Source organism: Martes martes, assembly GCF_963455335.1.
Source record: "Martes martes genome assembly, chromosome: X".
Taxonomy (NCBI): domain Eukaryota; kingdom Metazoa; phylum Chordata; class Mammalia; order Carnivora; family Mustelidae; genus Martes; species Martes martes.
Window position 1 is genome coordinate 116,919,880 of NC_137897.1, and position 20,026 is coordinate 116,939,905.

The 20,026-nt window shown below is 42.2% G+C and overlaps 1 protein-coding gene across 6 annotated transcripts in view; it reads left to right on the plus strand.

The window, feature by feature from the left end:
- The window catches only part of AFF2 (ALF transcription elongation factor 2), a gene marked incomplete at its 5' end in the record, with an annotated part of 456,929 nt that overhangs the window by 368,123 nt on the left and 68,780 nt on the right, over positions 1 to 20,026 (plus strand). For all 6 annotated transcript variants that reach the window (XM_080795304.1, XM_080795306.1, XM_080795307.1 and 3 more), the window contains one exon: positions 5,977 to 6,014. In XM_080795304.1, the coding sequence (XP_080651430.1) occupies positions 5,977 to 6,014 (38 nt within the window). The remainder of the gene's footprint in view (positions 1 to 5,976; positions 6,015 to 20,026) is intronic.

Consider the following 20,026-nt stretch of genomic DNA (forward strand, 5'->3'; position numbering starts at 1 on the left):
TTTTCATTTAGTTACAACAGATCAAAACCTTAGTTAGAAAGCAAATCGCCAGCTGACACTTGGGTCTTGCTAAAGACGCTTGACAGGCTCCTACTGGTTCACAAACTCCACTCACGGGGCCAAGCAGGACCCACTCAGGGGCTGCTGTTTGGCCAGCACTGGCAGGGTCTTGAACCTGGAGGGGTAAAGCTGATTAGGAATTCAGTGAGTGGTAGGAAACCATGAAGGACTCTGAGAAAGTCAGGGTGAAAGTGGAGCATCAACGTAACAACAGAGTGGTGAAGGGGCAGTTACCGATGTCTGATGTCTGGGGGAGTGGTAATGAGGATGGAGCTAGGCAGCCTGGACTCCTCATCCTCTCTGGGTGTGAAGATGAGTCTCAGGGGCCTTTGTGGCACCTCCAATCCAGACACATGCATCCTAGAGCTCAGCTTTGCCTCCTGGGTCCACAGCAGGGCTGAGACTGCTCAGACTCCATGCTCATCCCTCACTCGTTTATCTAGTCAGTGTTTATTAAGCGACTATTAGGTGCAAGACGGGGTGCCCTCCACCTGGGATGAGTTTCCTCCAAGCTCTGCCAGTCAGGCCTACTTCATAGATGCATGGAACACAGCAAATTAAATTAAAATGGGAGAAGCTCAATACTCTAAGGAGAGGGAACATGGAAGTTCAGGATTAAAACACCTGACATTTCCACATTTCCTTCTGGGTCTCTATCCAAAGGGGGAAATACAATAGGTGGTGTTTTCCTGAAGATTTCAGGCCCTAGATATGAAGTCCGAGATTCAGGCAGGCATCCAGGTGTTGGAAAAGACTGAGTGACATTTTCTCCTCTTAATCTGCAATCCTGACTCTGCATGTGTGTGCTCCCAGCTGAAACCCCAGCCTATAGGAGATAATATAAGCCTCTGGCTGTTCTACTTATTCCAGTGAAATCTATTTAAATGCTGTAATTAAGCAATTCATTTTTATATTTGGGCAAGTGTTCTCAGTATGTCTCTTTAATTGATTTAACCAATTCTGTAGATTGATTTTAGACCATCTGAATACCCTAATGATGAGTTCATTTGTTAATAGAAGAGTTTTCTCTTCTGAACTTAAGCGATCAATACAATTTACCAATATATATCATTAGGTTAAGGCATGGCTGTGTCTCACAGAACGGCCCTGTGAAAAGATAAAAAAAGACAAAACATAGAAACTCAAAAGCAATGGAATTGATTGTTCTTCTGTCTCATTTCCATAATGCCCAATGTGCAGTTATTTAAAATTATCTGAATGATTGACTTCTCTTTTTTAATCAAGAAATGTATTGATTCGACCCAATTTGAGTGTATCTGCTAGCAGAACACCAGGAAAAAAACATAGAAGCAGGAAAGGTAAAAGCTATATAGAGCAATGCTAATAGAATCACATTTTTTGCTTGATTGGCAGCATGATTACTGACTAAGGAAAAAAGCAGCACCTGAATACATAGCCTTGTCAAATGAGTCCACCACTACAATATGTCTAGGCCCTCTAAGTGCTCACCTCTACAGTCTCAACAAAGAGGAAACATACTGTATTGGGTCTGTTTTCTGCCAATCTGGGGGCAAGGGGAAGGTATTATGGTAAGTCCAGATATCCTGGTTCGGGACGTGCTTCTTAAAAACCCAAAAAGATCCTCTAATTTTTAATTTTTTAAGATTTATTTATTTATTTGAAAGAGAGAGGGAGAGAAAGCACATGAAGGGGGAGAGGAGCAGAGGGCAAGGAAGAGAGAGAATCTTAACCAGACTCCCAGCTTGAGCATGGGGCCGGATGCGAGGCTCTATCCCAGGACCCAAAGATCATGACCTGAGCCGAAATCAAGAGTCAGACACTTAACCGACTGAGCCACCCAGGTGGACCAAGAGTTTCTCATTTAAAAATAAATAAATAAATAAATGTAGTATGTGTGTTTGTTGGATTAGAATAACACTGGGACAGAATCACCAAAGAATTTTTTTAAAGTTAGATCCCTCTGTAGAAGATGACAAACAAGTATATGTAGCATTTTCTCCCTAAAAACACATGATGTTATTTTTGCCATGGAGGATGAGACTCAATAGACAGCCATTTTCTTTTCTTCCTTCTTTCTTTCCTTCTTTCCTTTTATTTTCTCATGACAGCTCTAAAGTTTTTATAGTTCACGTAATTCGGTATGGTCCCTGAATTGCTTGGGCCTCGGTGGAGCCAGAAATTTCTCTGCGTAGCAGAAAGACAAGATCCTTCTTATTTTTAGAAAGACAGTTTTAATGAGTGAGCAACTATGAGCATGTCCTTAGCCACATCATCCCTCCTGAGGAAATAAATTTGCTGCTTAGCAGAATACCACGAATTGTATAAGGCTAGTAATAAGAGAAGAATCCGTTCATACACATTCCTTGGAATGAGAGAAGTGCATTCTCCCTTAGTATATAATTTTCCAAGATACCATATGACAGAGGAGGTTCACCTCAGGGCTTCTCAACCTCAGGGTCAAATGTTAGTGAAAAAGCAAAGCACCATCCTCCTAGAGTGAGATGTGAAAGGGGGGACTGCTGATGAAGAAATCACTGGAAAGGATGGAGGTTTCCTAGGCTTCCTTGTGGAGGAGGGGTGGGAGAGAAGAAGGGAGACAGAGAGATTTGAGGATATGCACCTGCATTTGTGTCCCCGTGACACCTCAGGTGCCCTGGCCTCTTGGCCACCAGCACCAGACCTGAAGAAGTTTCAGGCCAGAGGCCTGTGCAAAGGTACAGGGGACTCTCCTGCTGGCCCAGACAGGTCAGGCTCTAAACATACCCAGATCTCCCTCGAATGGGACTTTCCAGACAGAAGCATTCTATTTAGCCCAGAACTGCTCCTGACGTGGAGAGAGGAACACAGTGGGTCCCAGAAGCCTCATTGGAATAACTTGTATGGGTTCGATACCACAATCCTGCCCCCAAGTCATCAAGCCCATAAACTCTCTGGCCGTGCAGATGTGTGCCCCAAAGTCCGAAAGCAGGCACAGTCCACACTGCATTTGCATGGCGTGTGATGGTTTCTAGAGTGCCACCGTGGATGTTGGCTGCTCCCACCCACACTTGATATAGATGGGACAGGAATGATTATCTTCATTTTTAAAATGAGGAAACAGACTCAGAAGTGTCAGCCGTCTTGCTAACATCCTGATGATAGTAAGTGGCAAAGCTGGGAGCCGAACCCGAGTTTCTGAATTTCCTGCCCATCACTCTTTCCACTGTAGCCCACGGCCTTTCACCACACCACAGTGGAATCTGTTTTCTAGCATTTTAATTTATCATATCATCCTTTCTTATACTAGAGCTTCCTTAATGGTAAGATAAGTATCATGTTAGGGAAATGTGGCACAAAATAAGTAGAACATAGGTTTTAGAAAGCATATAGATGTTGCAAATTAAAGTGGCATGAGTGTTAACTATCTAGCCTCCATCTTCCAATCAGTTTAAATTACTTTAATGTATGTTTTTAAACTCAAAATGAGCTGTAATCCCAATATGCAACCCTCTTAATGTGTGGCAAATTACATGAGATCATTTCATTTTGATTCCCCTCCTTTTGCATGTTTTGGAACTTGGGCTGGTGTTTTCATGTCCCATTATCTCAAAAGAGAAATGTTCTCCTTGTATTTTTTTTTTTTGTAGACTACTTCTTAGACCTTAAAGGCATATATAGTTTTCCCACAGATAATTCAGTTAACTTTCCTTCACAGTCTCTGAGTTGAATAATTATAGCAGGCGGAACACAGCATCCTATTATAGCGGGAACAAAGAATGCACATTGTGAGCTCTGTCTCAGGTCTGGTGGCGACTCCCTGTGACCATTTAGCTTAGAGATGAAAGGTGATGAGCACACAGGAGGATGACGTGAGCATGTCTGACTAAAGCTATTGGCTCTCTGGAATGGTCCCAAGTTAATTTCCAAAGAAAAGAGAACTTCTCAGCAGAGACATTTTCAATCAATAGCCAAGCAACCCAGAAAACATTAATTTGAATGAAGTTATTTCCCTATGATGGCTGTATGAAAAGACATAGGTTTCAAAGAAACTGGCCTTGAACATGATTATGTTCCTCCTGATCAGAGAAAACTAACTGGGTCTAATTGACAGTCCTGAAGCACAGAAAAGAGAAGACATTTTCAAAAACCATGTCACTGAATGAAAGCTAGGTTAAGCAATGTCACTGTGATTTCTCCCTCCCTGTCTTCTGCCAGTGGCATGCCCATGCTATCACATTCAGTGTGCTTTCAAAGGAAACCCCTCGAACACCATGCTAGTGTTTTTACAATAACCAAAGTCTTCCAAGAACAGACCCGTTTGGATTGTAACAGACAGGGGAACGTGGGTTCCTGTGATTTCCACAGTGACATGTCTTCATCCCACTACCATACGCCATTCCAAAGCAGCCAGGAGTAGGGGAGAAAGGGTGATAGAGAAGGCAAGTGTGGGTGTGCACAGCTGGGCAGACTGGGTCCAGCCCCCCTCCACACCAGCATCCACCTGTTCCTTCCCGCATCCGTTCCAGGGCCAGACCTGCTCAGGGACACACTTCCATATCCTAACTACCTGTGAGATGTGACTTGGGCTGACCACACACATATTGCTTATTTTATCATTTTCACCTGCTACCTCCTGCTCTCACTTGCTTGCTGTTCCACTGTTTGCCAAAATTCAACCTCAGGCACAGATGGCGAGAAGATGATTTTTGCCACTGAGAGCCAAAGAAAGTGCCCAAATATTAATGGGTATTTACCTAGCAACAGAACCTGAGATTTAATAGAGGAGAAGGACTTGAATTTCCAGTGCTAATCTCTATGCTTGAGAAGTGTTTCATTTATTTTAAAAAATGGCTCCAGAGTGTGTTGAGCTGTTGTGAGTAGAAAGTCCAGGGTACTTACTTCCACACGGGTTACCCAGAATGCCTAGTCTGGTGTTACAAAGAGCTGCCATCACCCACCTCCAGGATTCACAAATATAAAGGTCTCCGAACGGATACTTCTTGAAAGGGTCTGAAGACCCCAGAGAGTACCAAGCTGCCGCTTCAATGCTCCCCATATTACATGTTATTTCTATAGTCTGCAAAAGTCTAGGGGAGGACAAGTTTGGTTCTGATTACATAATTATGCCACAGAACTATGAAAAAAATCATCACTGAAACCCTCCAGGTGCTTAAACAGTTTGATAGACTGTAGCCATTCTGCCATCAGTGCCCCCAGCTGTGTTGCTTAGCAACATTTTAATTCCAGAAGAATCGAAGGAGACGCAATCCCTGTGGAGAGGGAAACAGAAATAAGAGGGCTGTTGACAGATGATCTGAGTTGTTTCTTCTAATATACTGTGAAGATCACTAGCTCTTTTCATGAATGATAAATGGACTGTACACAGATCAATGGGTTCAGCAATAAACTGGAGCCAGGCTCCATGTCTAAGGCGACACAGGCCGAGAGGCCCAGAGGTTTCCTCATTTCGATGATTTGGTGTGTGTTTTCTTAAAGGTTCCACCAAAGAAAATTGATCTGAGGGGTTGGTCATCCCTTGGCCTTTTGTGGTGTACACTAATAAAGATGATTTTAGAAGTGGCTACTTTGGCCTTGCTCTCATCATGCAGGTGCAGCCAGGGGTCAGGAGTCGCTCAGGGTAAATTGGTCCCCACTACAAATCTAAAAGTCCTGGATGTGCCCGTGACCACCCCCCCGCCACGTACCTGCTTCCCCGCCCTGTCATAACAATCCAAGCAGGCCCACCCAGGGGCTAAGATCTGAGTGCAAGGTGGAGAGAGGAATGAGTGTCTGTGTCTGAAAGCTGCGCTTAGACAGGTAACCATGTGCCCCAGGAGAGGAAAATTGTCCTTGTGTTTTGGAAGAGCAATTTATATTGCTTATTGTTTTGGTAACTAGTTGCGAAGATTATGCCTGCTAATGTTGTCTAATTGCATTTTTTTCTTCTGTTTACAGGCTGTTGAAAAGGCAAAACCTAAGAATAATCCTGTGAAGTAAGTTATTTTTTTATTAGTTGGAAATTTTGATTTGAATGGACTCCATGCACAAAAAAGACCTTGAATTTTGAGTTTCTCTCTATTTATGATGATCAAAAAACAAAAACAAACAAGGAGGCGGGACCACCAAAACACAAAACCCCAGTCTCCAGTTGAGTAGGGATCAGCTTTTATTTTGATTTGATTTTTGCCTGTGATCCTGATGAGGCAGTGCCCCAGGTTGTGGCCAGTTTACATAAATTAATATGTGCCTCCGTGAAGAGCTGCCACATACTATTATAATCCTATTCAGTGCATGGTACTTCAAGCCTTTGGGTCTTGCACATGCTAAAAAGATTATATTTTTAATTGCAAACCTTGGACCTATGACAGGGACTGAAATGGCTGAAAATGTGCCAAGTGATTTCCAGCCACGTGGGGAGTTTGGCACCTTGGCATCAAGTCCTTGCTTCTCTGTTAATGAAAAGCTCGTAAAAATACATTTAACCAAAGATTTTTCTAGCTAACAGCTGTTTCCAAGGCATTTTATGGGACACTCTTAAATTATAAATAAACAACACAGCACTCTTTTAAATATAGTATATCTTAGATATCCCAGTTCTTCCAGAAAGGAGACTTTCAAATTAAGAAGGATGTTTGTCTTATTGTTTGGGTTTGTGACATCTGATGGCAGTGTTATGCGGACCGGGCCCACCAGCCATGTGGCCTAGGGAAGCCCTGCTCTCCTTGCTGGGTTATCATAGGCCTTGCAATGTCACATCTCTAGGAACTCCGTGTTGATCTATGACAGCCGACTTCCATGGTAGTGGGTACCAAATGCAGAAGTAGGGAGTGCATTGTTTTTTAATTGTTTCTTAGAGAATGGATCGGCTAATACCAGTGACAAGGAGGCTGCTTTTACAAGTCACCAGAGTAGTGTTTAGCCCACCATTAAATCCAAACTCTAATTCATTTTTCCAAAAGGTTCTGTGTACTTTGTTTTTGAATTTAATTTTTCATAGGCTGCAGAATATTCCTTATCAACTTTTGTAGTGTCTGGAGAAGCATCTGTAGTCTGGAAATATATTGTGCTCTAGTCATCCTATGGGAGTATTTCCGGTAGCTGAGTTTTTGTCTGGTTGTTTGATTGGGGTTGAAATCTTCTCTGCAGCCTGATTTCTTTTCTGTTTGTGCCCTGAAGGCTTCTCTACTGTATGCCTGTGGCAGGATTAGAGGATGGTGCTAATGAGGCCAAGGCCAGGACTGCTGGTCCCTGGGTGGGCCATTAGCGATCTTCTTTCCCTAGTCTGATTGCACCCTTTCCTCTAGTCCACCCGTGTGCAGATGTTTGCCCTAGGTCACAAGGGATGAGGAAAGGGCTGGAGGAGTGTAAACCCAGGCCCTTCATGGGACAAACATCTCCAAGTTCAAGCCCTCCTGATAGGAAGTAAGTCCCAGGCCCCATCTTGGCATGCACAAGACAGCCCGTTGGTAGTGTATGGGGCCGCATGAAATCAGACTCTTGTGGCCTGGAAGTAGGACAAATTTTGTCTCTGTTCCTTGTGAGGATTCGACCCTACAGATAATTATATTTTTTGTAAGCTCTGGGTAATTCACAATGCAGACTCTAATGTCAAGTGCTTTAAGGAATAACATAAAGAGAAAACAGGAAAATTAGAAAAACCAAAGGATTAGTAATAGAATATGGAGCTTTTTACTTTTAAATAGACTTGAAATTTTAGTAATAAGCCTCAGTTGTGATCAACTGGTAGGTGTTTAGAATTGTCTTCTAATTGAATAAGGTGCTCTTCTCGGTGTGCATTTGGGTTCCCACTGGACATGGCTTGTGATACCTATACCACCCACCCAGCCACAACCACTGGGCACTTGAAGAAGAAGACCTCTTCAGGACCTCAGCTCAGGGACATAGATCCCAGTGCACAGTTCATGAACACTGCCTGATAGCAAAGAAAAAGTAGAGTTTTTTGAAGTTTTATGTATAGTGGCCCTTTTATTATTTTGGATGTCTGACCAAGAATTTCACTTACACATGGTGCACTGAAACCCCAAATACATGTTTTCCTGAATGAATGACAAGGTAAACAAATTGGACACATCCCAGAGAGCAGTCCTTCCAGGAATCTGGCCTACACGCTTAATGAGACTGGTGGCCCCACACTAGAGTGTCAGACTGGAAGGGGCTATGTGTTGTAACTGATCAAGTAATCCATTATCCTCCTATTCTTGACTCACGCCATGTTGCTCTGGTTCATTCTCGCCGCTCTGCTTCTGACGGGTACTGGCTTGCTCTTGTATGTCAGAATTAACATTTCATTGTGCATACAACGAAAAATGTGTACGGGCTTGCTGGAAAAGTCGAGGTCTGGAGGCATTTGCAACTAAAGCCTGAACACAGAGTGGTACAGATGATCATATGTGTGATTGGATGTCATCCTCTGGTGCAGGGTTTGGCAAATGGCAGGGGAAAAGAAATCAAAAGAATCGTTTGTGACATGTGAAAATTATATGAAATTCAAATTTCAGTGTCTTTATAAAAAGCTATATTGGCACATGGCAACACTCATTTGTTTCCATATTGTCTGTGGCTCCTTTTGTACCGTGGTGTCAGAGATTAGTGGCGACAGAGATTGTACAAATCACAAAGGCGAAACTATTTACTATCTGGCCCATTACAGCAAGCCTTTGCTGGCTCCTGCTCTCATTGGTCAGGAAGAAAAAGGCACAGAGGTGAGCTTTTCCCTGACTATAAGGGTTAAACTATCACCCCTCTCTCCCTTTTGTCATTTTAAACATAGAGCAGGCATTCACCAAGCCCTTTTCCTGTGTTCTGGAGTTTCTGGGGCTGATACACCACCCAGTTCTCATTCAGAGCAAAGAGATGGCTCCAAATTTACTATCTTTGAAGTCATTCTGGATATGAGATCCATTGACAGTGCAGTGATGTCTTCCAAGTTGTGAGTGGATGGATAGCTTCCAAAAGGCATATGCACGTTCTTAAATTCTGTCACTTCCCAAGATCTAACTCAGCCTGAGCATACTTTCCATTAGAGCTATGGTAAATGATTCACAATATCCATTTAGTTTGCCTGTTTTCCTCTCTAAAGGTTTGCCTCCTCTTCCCTATTTCTCAGCCACTTGTTCAGTTTACTTTTAATACCTTCATGGTCGTAAGCCTCTTTCATCACAATAGGGAGACTGGTACACATTAATTACACTCCATATAAAGGAGAAATTAAATATATGCTTAGTGAATATAAGCACATAATGTATCTGGATACACTAATGATTTTACCTTGGAACATTAAATATTACCTCTGAGGGTAAGAATCAAAATTGAATGTTCTTAAGATCAGTGATCAGGACAAGAGATACTGGTGTATTTCTCATTCTGCTGGAGCTGTGCCGGTATCCAATCTTGATTAGTTTGTTCAAACTGTGGCTCTTTAACGTGTCAGAGAGACTTTCACTTGTATGTTAATGTTCTGCAGCAATTATCTTCAAGTTTTCATTGTGACAACAAGGCCTGAGAGATGTACAGATTTCTTCTACCATATGCGACTTATCACATACATTTTTTTAAAAACACATTTCTGTTATTAAGACATATGTGATAGTACACTTCTGCAAATGTGAATTGCTTTTGGCTAAAAGCCATGCACTAATAAGTTGAGTTGAATCTAACCGAGGTTGACATCTGTTACCAAAAGAGAGAGAGAGAGAGAGGGAGAGAGGGAGAGCAAGCGAGAGAATGGTTGTCAAGCATAACATTCTTCCTTGCCTTTACACTTTAACAAAGTTAAACAACATGGTTGTTGTCTTTCACAAATCAGGCTCAGAATCCGCTCTGCTTAGGAAATTACAGCTTTATTTAGGAGCCAATCCGTCTTACAGATATGGTGGTTTCATGATTGAAAATGACAAATAGCCACGAAGTCTGTCCTGACCATGGTGTTTGTGCATTATTCATTTATTCATCCAATGAATATTTATGGAGAAGCTACAGTGTTCCGGGAACTGTGATAGATGCTGAGGGAATTAAAAAATAAATCTGACACAGGTCTTACCCTCGAGGAGTTTAGAGTCCAGTAGGAGAGATAAAATCAGTTTGTAAAGAACTAAATACAAGATAGAGATGTTTGTTAAGTAGGAAACAGATAAAGTGTGAAAGAAGCTCTAAGGACAGAAAGCACTTCCAGTTAACGCTCTTGGAGAAGGTGGGAGTGGGAGGGACATTTTGCAATTGGAGTCCCTGTCTCTTGTGATGATGCTCTTGGAGCTGTGCAGGACATCACTGGAATCACCATATCTTCTAGAACTGAGAAGGCGAAGGATTTTATACTGTGTTCGGCCAAACCCTCATCCTATGGAATCATCTCCTTTAGAAACAAAATGCTCCAGCCCCAGGGTTTGGCATGTGCTATCACATCCCTATCCTGGACTGCTGCTATGCACTTTGAATAACGCAGGCTCAAAGAAGTCTTGTTTGGCCAGAGGATAGCCTTATCTGGCATAGGGCCTCATGGAATGCAGAATTGGATGCTTAGTTCCGTGGGCAATACAATGACCACATGGGAGCCTGGTAGTTTGAGAAACCTAGGGCCTCATACCTTGCATTCCATCCCGAATAAGAATATTTGAAATGAGCAGCTGAATTACAAAGTCAACGATGGAAAGGAAAGAAATCCCCCAAGTCTGAAATGATAAAGTATCTCCCATGTCTCTTTTGTGGTTTCACACGAAATGATTTTCATGGATTGGGACTATCCTGAGGGGCAGTCCTCAGTGACGGTAATGGACATTTTAGGGTTATGTCCCTCAGAGTGAGATCTGTGACCACCTGTTTCCTGACATTGAGGCACCCAGCCTGATACTCTCCCTGCACTGAAAGTCTAAGCTGTCTTAAATTGGCTCTGGCCATTTTAAGGGTAAAGGAAAGATAGCAATATGTTGTCCAGTAGCTATATTTAGATGTGGAAGGTTCCAGCATTCAGCTGCACAGCACAAATTTCTGGACATTCCCATTTTCATTGGCAATCGGAGTGGCATCATCTAGGCAGTCCCAGACAAGGTAACCAAGACCTGGAGAGCAGACTGCCCAGAACCCAGAGGTGCCAGAAAATTCTCTTCACCTTGGGTACTCTGCTTCTTTCTCATCACCTCTTAAGACACATACATTCACTTTCAGACTTGTGGTTGGTTTTTAAAGTCATATTAGCTAACTTTGCGTAACAGCTTGTTTTCTTGGAGTATGACATCAAACATTTTATGGACTGCACAGAGCACTGGGTATTATACGTAAACATTGAATCGTGAAACACTACATCAAAAACTAATGATATACTGTATGGTGACTAACAGAACATCATAAAAAATAATAATAAATAATACAAAACAAACAAACAAACAAAAAATGTTTCCAGAAGTAATAAACCAGGAAGCTTTCAGGCACTTGGACAGTTAGGCCAACTTCACTTATGGTAACTTTATATCGATAAGTAAGAGTTGCATCAGTACCCCAAGCACATTGGTCTGTCTCATTAGCATCACTGATCTTTTCAAAAGCTTTAGTGCCTTTTCTCATGATGAAACGAAAGTAGAAAGCACACATTTATTGGTGAAGCAAAGGGACCTCACACAAGCCAGCAAACGCGGGATCAAACCACTTTAAGGGAAGTAAAGCCACATTTTAAGCAACAGCATTCATGAAATACTTCTTTATCCTGTCCTTCATAAAGTACTGTCTTACTTTCTAACTCTATGCTTCTTATCATGTGCTGCTTAGACAAGAACAGACAATTTTTTCATCCATTCACATGGTCCAACCGATCACATAGCTGATCTGCTAGAAATTCAAGCAAGCCATGTGCATGTGTTCTTTTGACAAACATGAATTGTTCCAGGCTCATTTGATGGGGAGATAAGTAAGGTACAGTGTCTGCTCTGAAGGTCCTCACGCTGGAGCCCTTGCTGCGCTACAGAATAGACAGGGTCTGCAGATAATGCAGAGGAAAGCAGGCTGCATCCCACAAGGCACAGACAAAGGAAAGAGCATCTGCTTGGAGTGGGCTCCCCCTCACTCCGCAGGAGTCCCCAGGTGAATGGAGCAGATGAAGCCATTTAAGAGAGCAGAACAACACTAGCCAACGGCCTGAAGGGAAGAAAGCAGAGACTGTGTTGGGAGCTGTGTCCGGTAGGTATGGGAAGCCAAGGAGGGGGTCACTTTTTTTTTTCAGTGGAAGGAAACACATTTGGGGCTTGCAGGAGAGAGAAGGGAAGGAGTAACTGTGTGTGCCATATCACCCCAAGCATCACACTGCTGAAGATTCAGACCCACTTTTGACATTAAGAGGAGAGCAGTGCAGTGTAGATGGTACAAGAAAATGCTCAAAAGAATTCTTTTGTTCTAGAAAGGTAAAGGTCAGAGTTCGGGGAGGATTACAAACCACCTTTTTAAACTGTTTGCAGAGAAATAGACATATCAAATCCTTCCTGATTAGATCTGGCTAATCTTTCTCAGTGAACTTTTATGTAAATCTCAGCTCATGGGGAGGGTTCCTCCGGCTGTTCCCTTGCGGCTTTATCCACCCTTGATTATTTCTTACAATTTTAAACATTTTGCTTTCATAGGGTTCCTTTCACATTATTCAAATGTCTAGTATTTTAGGCATGACACATAACACTATTATTTTAGCTTCATTTTCTGAGTTCATTGCATAGACATAAAAATTCTTTCTGAATTTATTTTTATCAGCCACAGACATAAGCACAGTAGGTCTATTTTGATTTCTAGGGAAATGAGGTGTGCCCCCATGATAACCACACATGGGGCTTCAACCAGTAAATCAGCCCTCCATCGACCAAAAAATATGTTCATAGTAAGGAGCCTGGGGTCATAAGTTATTATTTAGTTGACTACTAGTTGTGGGAAGGGGAACAGAAAACAATGGAAATGACTCCCTTTGGCCAGGAACTGAAACGGGAAGTAAAGATTTTCTGCTTTATTAAACCTTTTGCAGAAACCAACAGCAGTTGTCTACAAAGCCAAAATTAAAAAAAGGAAAAAAAAAAAAAGAAAGGTAAACTATTCTCCCATAGGGAAGTGCTTCCATTTGTAGAAGTTACAGCATGGGGGTAGATTACATGTCATTACAACCCAATTTTTTATATACATACCTATTTGTATACTCAGTGCCTTAATACGCCCTCATGCTCCATGGTAATTTACATCCAATATGGAAGCGGTGATGATGGGCAGGCAGAGAGGCTGTAACTACAGAAGTTGTGAAACCTTTTCTCTTTTCCTGTCTCCCTGTCCTCATCACTCCCTAATATCTGACTCTTCTCCTCCTCCCAAGACCATATTCCTACATGTGTATTTATTCCACCTAGCTGGGGAAGATATTTCAGAAAAGCCTCATGGCTTTTTGCTCCTTTTTTTAGCAGCTCTAGGAAACATATGACTGTCCACCTCCATGGAAGCCCAGGGCAGGCAGGGAGCTCGTTCCTACTCTCTGTGCCTCATCTGACCCTGCAGTGCAAGTTGCCGGGAATCTGCTAATAATAGCACCTCTGCTAGACACACCTTCTTCATTTCTCTCCCGCTCACTAGAGATGTAGATTACTACCAACGCTGGCTGGCTAAGTCTAAGTTTCACTTGCCTCACACCCTGATGCAACAGTTTACTAAGCAGATTACACCCGCTTGCAAATCTACTTTAACAATAGGTGCAGATGAGTGTATGTGCTCTCTACACATATACGAACGTACACTGCTCAGATATAGATTAACCCCCGTCTGTTTCCAAAAATGGATTTGATGTCATGAAACAAGATCCTCACACTATAGAAATATCTGCTTACATAGATGACTCCACTAGGAAAAAGCTATGTGTTTTTCTTTTTCTTTTTTTTTAAAGGATGTATTTTTAAATCCACCTCAGTGAGGCCCCCTCCCGCTGCGGTGACAGAGGGATGCCTTTGGGCATAACCTGTTGGGAGATCAATGTGCAGAATAATGTCACACATGTGTGAGCTTCTTCTGCTGGTGCTTAGCGATGGGTGCTAAATCTTTGAATGTAGCTTTAACTTTTGAAAACTCATCCAAGAGGTGACTCAGAGCCGTGGGTGTTGAAAAAGTGGTCAGTCAAGGAAATGAACGTGGCTATTTGTTCAAAATAATAGTGAATGTCTCCAAGAGGAATTTTGAAGGCTTTGTTGCAAAGAATGGCAGCACTGGACAACCGCCCCATGCAAAATAGCAACTCCTCCCCCATGTACCCTCACCATCCCCTTTAGCCTCCTTTTTCCCCCCACTTTAACAATTATCATACTGTATCTGTCTATCAGATCCATCTCTCTAGCTGTCATCTCTCTGAGTTTTGAGGTTCAATTCCCATAAGAATGTAGAATCCATATGAACGAGGACTTTGTATTCACTACTATAACCCTAGCACCTCAAACAGCACCCACCATAGAGTAGGAGCTCAATATTTGTCAGATGAATGAGTGCAGGCATTGGGGGGCGGTTGGGGGGACTTCGAAGTTCAGCCACCCTTTTGAGTTCAGTATGAATATGAATTTAGTCTTAGAGTAAACCTGATTTTTCCCTGCCTTTCGGACAATTACTGAACACCTTATTAGCCCTACTGTGAGTTACTTATTTTTCCTGGAGATGAACCAAGCTTTCTTTTAAAATATTCTGTATTCTATGTTGCTTTAATTCTGAGGCATTTTAAAGTTTGGTTTACTGTCTTTATAGCACCAGAATTTTACCTCACAGATGGTGGTTCCTTCTTCTGGTCTTATACGCACCTTCCTACTCAGTATTACTATCTTCCCACTCTCGCTTTTGAAGGGAGGGCACAGGGATAAACATGTTGGCCTTCCTATGAGTTGGGGTTATGCCCAGGTGATTGCATTAGAAGTCATTAAGCATTTTCAAGAATGACAGAAGTTACCTTTTTGTCGCTGTGGGACAAGGAAACAGAAAGGTTATTAAGTTAACAGCTGACAACACATGCTACTTCCTATTTTTGAAAGGCCATCCTGATGCTCAGAAATTAGCAGGATGGGACACACAGCAGCCAGTGCCCAAACACCTACACTTGCCCTCTTCCTCAGAGCTGGGGAGTCTGAGAAGCCCCGATCTCCCCTTCATCCTTCCCACCATACTTCACTGTCACGGTGTGAAGATGCTTTTGGTAACTTGCCCTACGGGGCAATTATCCCAGGAGTTGGTTGGCTCTGCTGATCCTTCAGTTAGGCTTAACACACAGACTCACAGACATTTCCAGCCACAGCCGTGTAGGCAGTAACTCTGAGAATGAGATAACTAAACAAGCTTTCCTTCATTTCACGTTAATTTCATGAAAAAGTAAGTACCGTCATTATGTCCTTTGGTCACATCTCGGTGACGGGGTTGAAACAACTTCCCTCACATTATATCAATGTGTATGAAAGAAACTGAAAACCCAAGACCAGGTTTCAGGAAATAACCCTACTACAAGGTTAATTTTGCCTCATACAGCATTTCCTAGAATGGAATTGCCCAAACTCCTCCCTCAAGGATTGCTCTTATGCTTGCAATAATTGAGGCTGATTTTATTGGTAAATCACCTCTGGAAGAGGAACATACTTAGAGGAGATTTTCTATGGGACACACTGTTTTCTGGTTCCAGGGGCATGTTAGCCATGCCTGTGCTGTTCAAGTTCCCAATCTTTCCATTCCTTCAGGCAGCATGTTCAGTAGCAATCCTTCAGGCAGGGTAGAATAACTGGACATATTAGGGGAATTGACTCTGAATTGTTCTGGGGACTTACCAGGTAACAGAGCAATAATCAAACTCTAGTTTTAACATGCACATGAAATGTTTTCCTAGTTGTGGCCAGACTCCCTGTAGTTTTTACTTTCGATGCTTACCACAAAACCATTTTGTGTAATGATTTAAGTCTGCAAAGATCCTGGTGGACAACAGGGCGGAATTATGGAGGGTAGGATAAGAGGAGAGAGGATGGTGTTACTGCATATTGAAGCTGTCACATTACCTTTGTAGGCATGGCATATCTATCAATCATTTCCTGCTTGTTGACTTTGTTAAGTATATAAAGAATCCAGAATTCTCCTGATGGCATGGTCCAGCACAACTAACCAGAAGACCCCAATTCAGAAATGTACCCCAACTCTCAAACTCCTCCCCCAAGTGGAAACTGGGAGTATTATAAACAGAATATATTGAGCCTCTAAGATGGAGGAAGGGAAGGAGGAAACTGATAGGGAAGCAACACATCAGGGGAGTCTGGTAACCTTGTGATGACATTGATTCTGAAGGCTGGATAAAAGGTCCTTGAAAGCAGATTTGATCCATGGAGACAGAAAAGTTGGGAGTGGGAAGCCAGAAAGAATAGTTTAATGTGCGAGAGAGGGAAAGAGAACAGAGGGGATGTTTATCTGCTAAAAGGCAATAGTTCTTTGTTTCCTAGGCAAAACCTACAATAGGCAGGAGAGAGACAATTCTCCCTGTTATGCTTCAGTTATAGGTCTCAATGCTTAGGCCACTCATTGGAGCACAAGAAAACTTGATCAGAGATGGTGTGTCTGATGCCTACTGCTGGGTTTGAAATCATTCAGGCACTAAGAGTAAAAGCCCAATGGCTGGTCTATGCTGACTGGTTGGCACCCTTCTTTTATGAGTTTTGTGCCCAGATTATTACTATTATTTACTTTAACCAAGAGAGGGAAAGTAAAATGATTCCCATGATCCAGCCAGCACACAAAGATTTTTAAGTACTGATGTCAGTGGCATATGGTTTAGTACTTGGGTTTCCAGCAATCAAGAAGCAACCTTGTACAATATTACTAGAGCTCAGTTCCCCAGTGGGCATAACAGAGATGATTAGATATATTGAGTTCTTTGTGTCATTCAGGGAAAGCAGAATCTCCTACATGTTGGTGTTAGCTTCCCCTCACTTCATTTCAATTTTCAATAACCAGTGTCATCACATGTAACAGTTTCTTTGTAATGAAACTTCATGTCAAATTGGATTTGTCTTTCAGGTGAAACCTTCTGAAATCTGATTTTTAAAATAATTTTTACTGCCTCAAAAATCATAAATATACCTCAAGTTCCCTCAAACAAGAATAATGCGGCCAATGAACGATAAAAACAAAATCTGTGTTTACAAAAAAAAAGTGGTATTTCTGCTTTTGATATTTGACAGGACTGGGTAAAGAAATGCTCTGGTTAATCAAACTCATTTGGTTGGAGAGAATGATTTTCAAGGAATTAGGAGAGAGTGAATACCCTTGACAAGAAACAATGCCAGATATAATCCAATCCTTCCTCCTTGACTCAGTCATCAACAGTTCACTAACTGGAGCACACAGTTACCAACTGTAAGCACCTAGAAGTTCAGAATAACCAAGATTTTTGTGCCAATAGCAGGATGACAGCCATTCATAGTGTTCTCTTATTTAAAAAAAAACAAACAAACCAAAAAAACAAACAAACAAAAAACCAAAAAAAAAAAAAAAAAGAAACAGCGGTAACAAGCGTCAGCAAAGATGTAGAGAACAGTGAGAACTTGTGCACTGCTGTTGGAAGTGTACATCAGTGTGGTCATTATGCAAAACAGTATGGAGGGTCCCCCCAAAGTTAAAAATGGAACTACCATATGACCCAGCGATCCCTCTTCTGGTAATATATCTGAAGAAAGTGAAATCACCATCTCAGAGAGATAGCTGCACCGCCCCTACATATTCATTGCAGCATTGTTCACGAGAGCAGAGAAATGGAAATGGCCAAGACATGGGATGGATGAGTAAAGAAAATGTAATGTTTGATGGACTATTATTCAACCACAAAAAAATAGAAGGAAATTCTGCCATTTGCGGCAAATGAATGAACCTTGAGGGGATTATACTAAGTGATTTCACAAAGTCAAATACCGTGGGATCTCACATATATTTGGAATCTAATAAAACCCAAACTTATAGAAACAAAGTAGATTGGTATTTGTCAGGGGAGGGGATATGGGAAAATGGGTGAAGGTGGTCAAAGGGTACAAACTCCCACTCATAAGGTGAATAAGTCCTGGGGACCTAATGCCCAGCACGATGACTATGGTTCATACCACCATATTGTATATCTGAGTTGCTACAAAAGTAGATCTTAAAAGTTTTCACCACACACACAGGCGAGTGGTAACTATGTGAGGTGATGGATGTGGTAACTGAACTTACTGTAGTATTCAGTTTGCAGTAAAGCCTATCCAGTCACCCTGTTGTACCCCTTCACTTGCGCAACCTTGTATGTCAATTATATCTCAGTCAAGGTGGAGAAAAAGTTCCAGGTGCTTAGATGTAAACATGCCCAGTTGGATTCCTCAAAGTATCTGATTCTGTTCCTGGATTTAACAATTTGATGTTCAGTTACCCCTTAGCTCAACCTGCTTCCTCCCACTTCAAGAAAAGTATAGCCAGTCTTACACAGATGGGAAAAACATGGTGGTAGCATCTGTACAAATACTCCCATGTCCAGAGAAGTTGGGTATTGCCTCCATAGCTTGCGTGCTCTCAAGCACAAAAAGAATTGAATGATGGTGGTTTTGTGATGGGTTGTCCAGAGAAGAACTTCCCTGCAACTTCTTAGAGGCGTAGATGACAGAAATTCAGATATGCTGATCCTTGTGAACCTTGGGATAACAGGGTCCAGAAGCCCTGGAGTCTCCTGACTGCAAACCCTACTATTCCAGTCCTTTCCTATTTGGACCAAGATGTGGAGAAGGTCAGGAAACATCATTCTAGGGATCTGGGTGTTGTGCCTCCATGTTCATTTTCTTAAGGTTTAGCTTCAAGGTCATGATTTTCTCTTCCTCCAGCTAACTGGATGGGCTAAGTTAGCTTTTCCCAAAGTGTGGTCCATGGAGAGTGTCCTGAAGGATGTTAATAGGTGCTATCCAGGAGACAAAACAGGCAAATGTACGAGGATGGGGGTGTGTGGTAAAGAATGGTCAAATAAATAAGGAAATGCTGGGTTAAAAAAGTTTTCTTCTAAGTTAATTCTGAACCCTTAATATTCTAATGTACACTGTGCATCTCTACAATGGGAAAATGTAGTTTGCTGTAGCACTTCCCAAGCTCATTTGACCCAGAAGGCTTTTGTCAATAGAATCTCAGAATCTGCTTTGAGATATGCTGCAGTAAATAAAACTGGATTGCATTAATGATGTCAACTTATCAGTGGGTTAAGCAAAGTCATTCTCATTTGAGGGCAGCCACCTGAGCCAGAAACAGAAGTCTCTTTAGCTAACCTACTTTGGGTATATGGAACCCCTGGGGCAGAACCTGGAGGTTCACCAGGCTGCCAAGGGAGCCACTAAAGGGACCACTAGTCTGAATCAGCAGGCAGTGGTCCTGAGCAGAGTCTTCAAGCCACAGCCACACCATAAGCAGGTAACATGAGCTGGAAAATTGGAATTATGGTCTAATGGATTAGCTAAATACAAATACCCATATTGTCTAGATCAGCATCCCCTGTATATGTCTGCCCTGTCTTAAAACTTTCTTCTTTGCAGATGTATAAAGTGGGGGTTTCGAGAAGATAGCATAATTTTTAAAGATAGCTATTTTTGAGATATGATTCACACACCATACAGTTTGCTGATTTCAGGTGTACAGTTCAGTGGGTTTATATATTCACAAATTTGTGCAACAGTCACCACAATCAACTTGAGGACATTTCCATCTCCCCAGAAGGAGACCCTGAGCCCACTGAGTCATCACTCCTCATCTTCCCCCTGCACAACCCTTATCACTCTATAGCTATGGGTTTTTCTCTTCCGGGCATTCCATGTAAGAGTGCCCTTAAGTGTCCGGCTTCCCTCACTTAACGTAATAGTTTCAAGGTTCACCCAGGCCATGGCATGAATCAGTACTTCACTCCTCTTGATGGCTGAGCAATACTACTGCATCTTATGGATAGACAACATCATGTTTGTCCATTCATCAACTG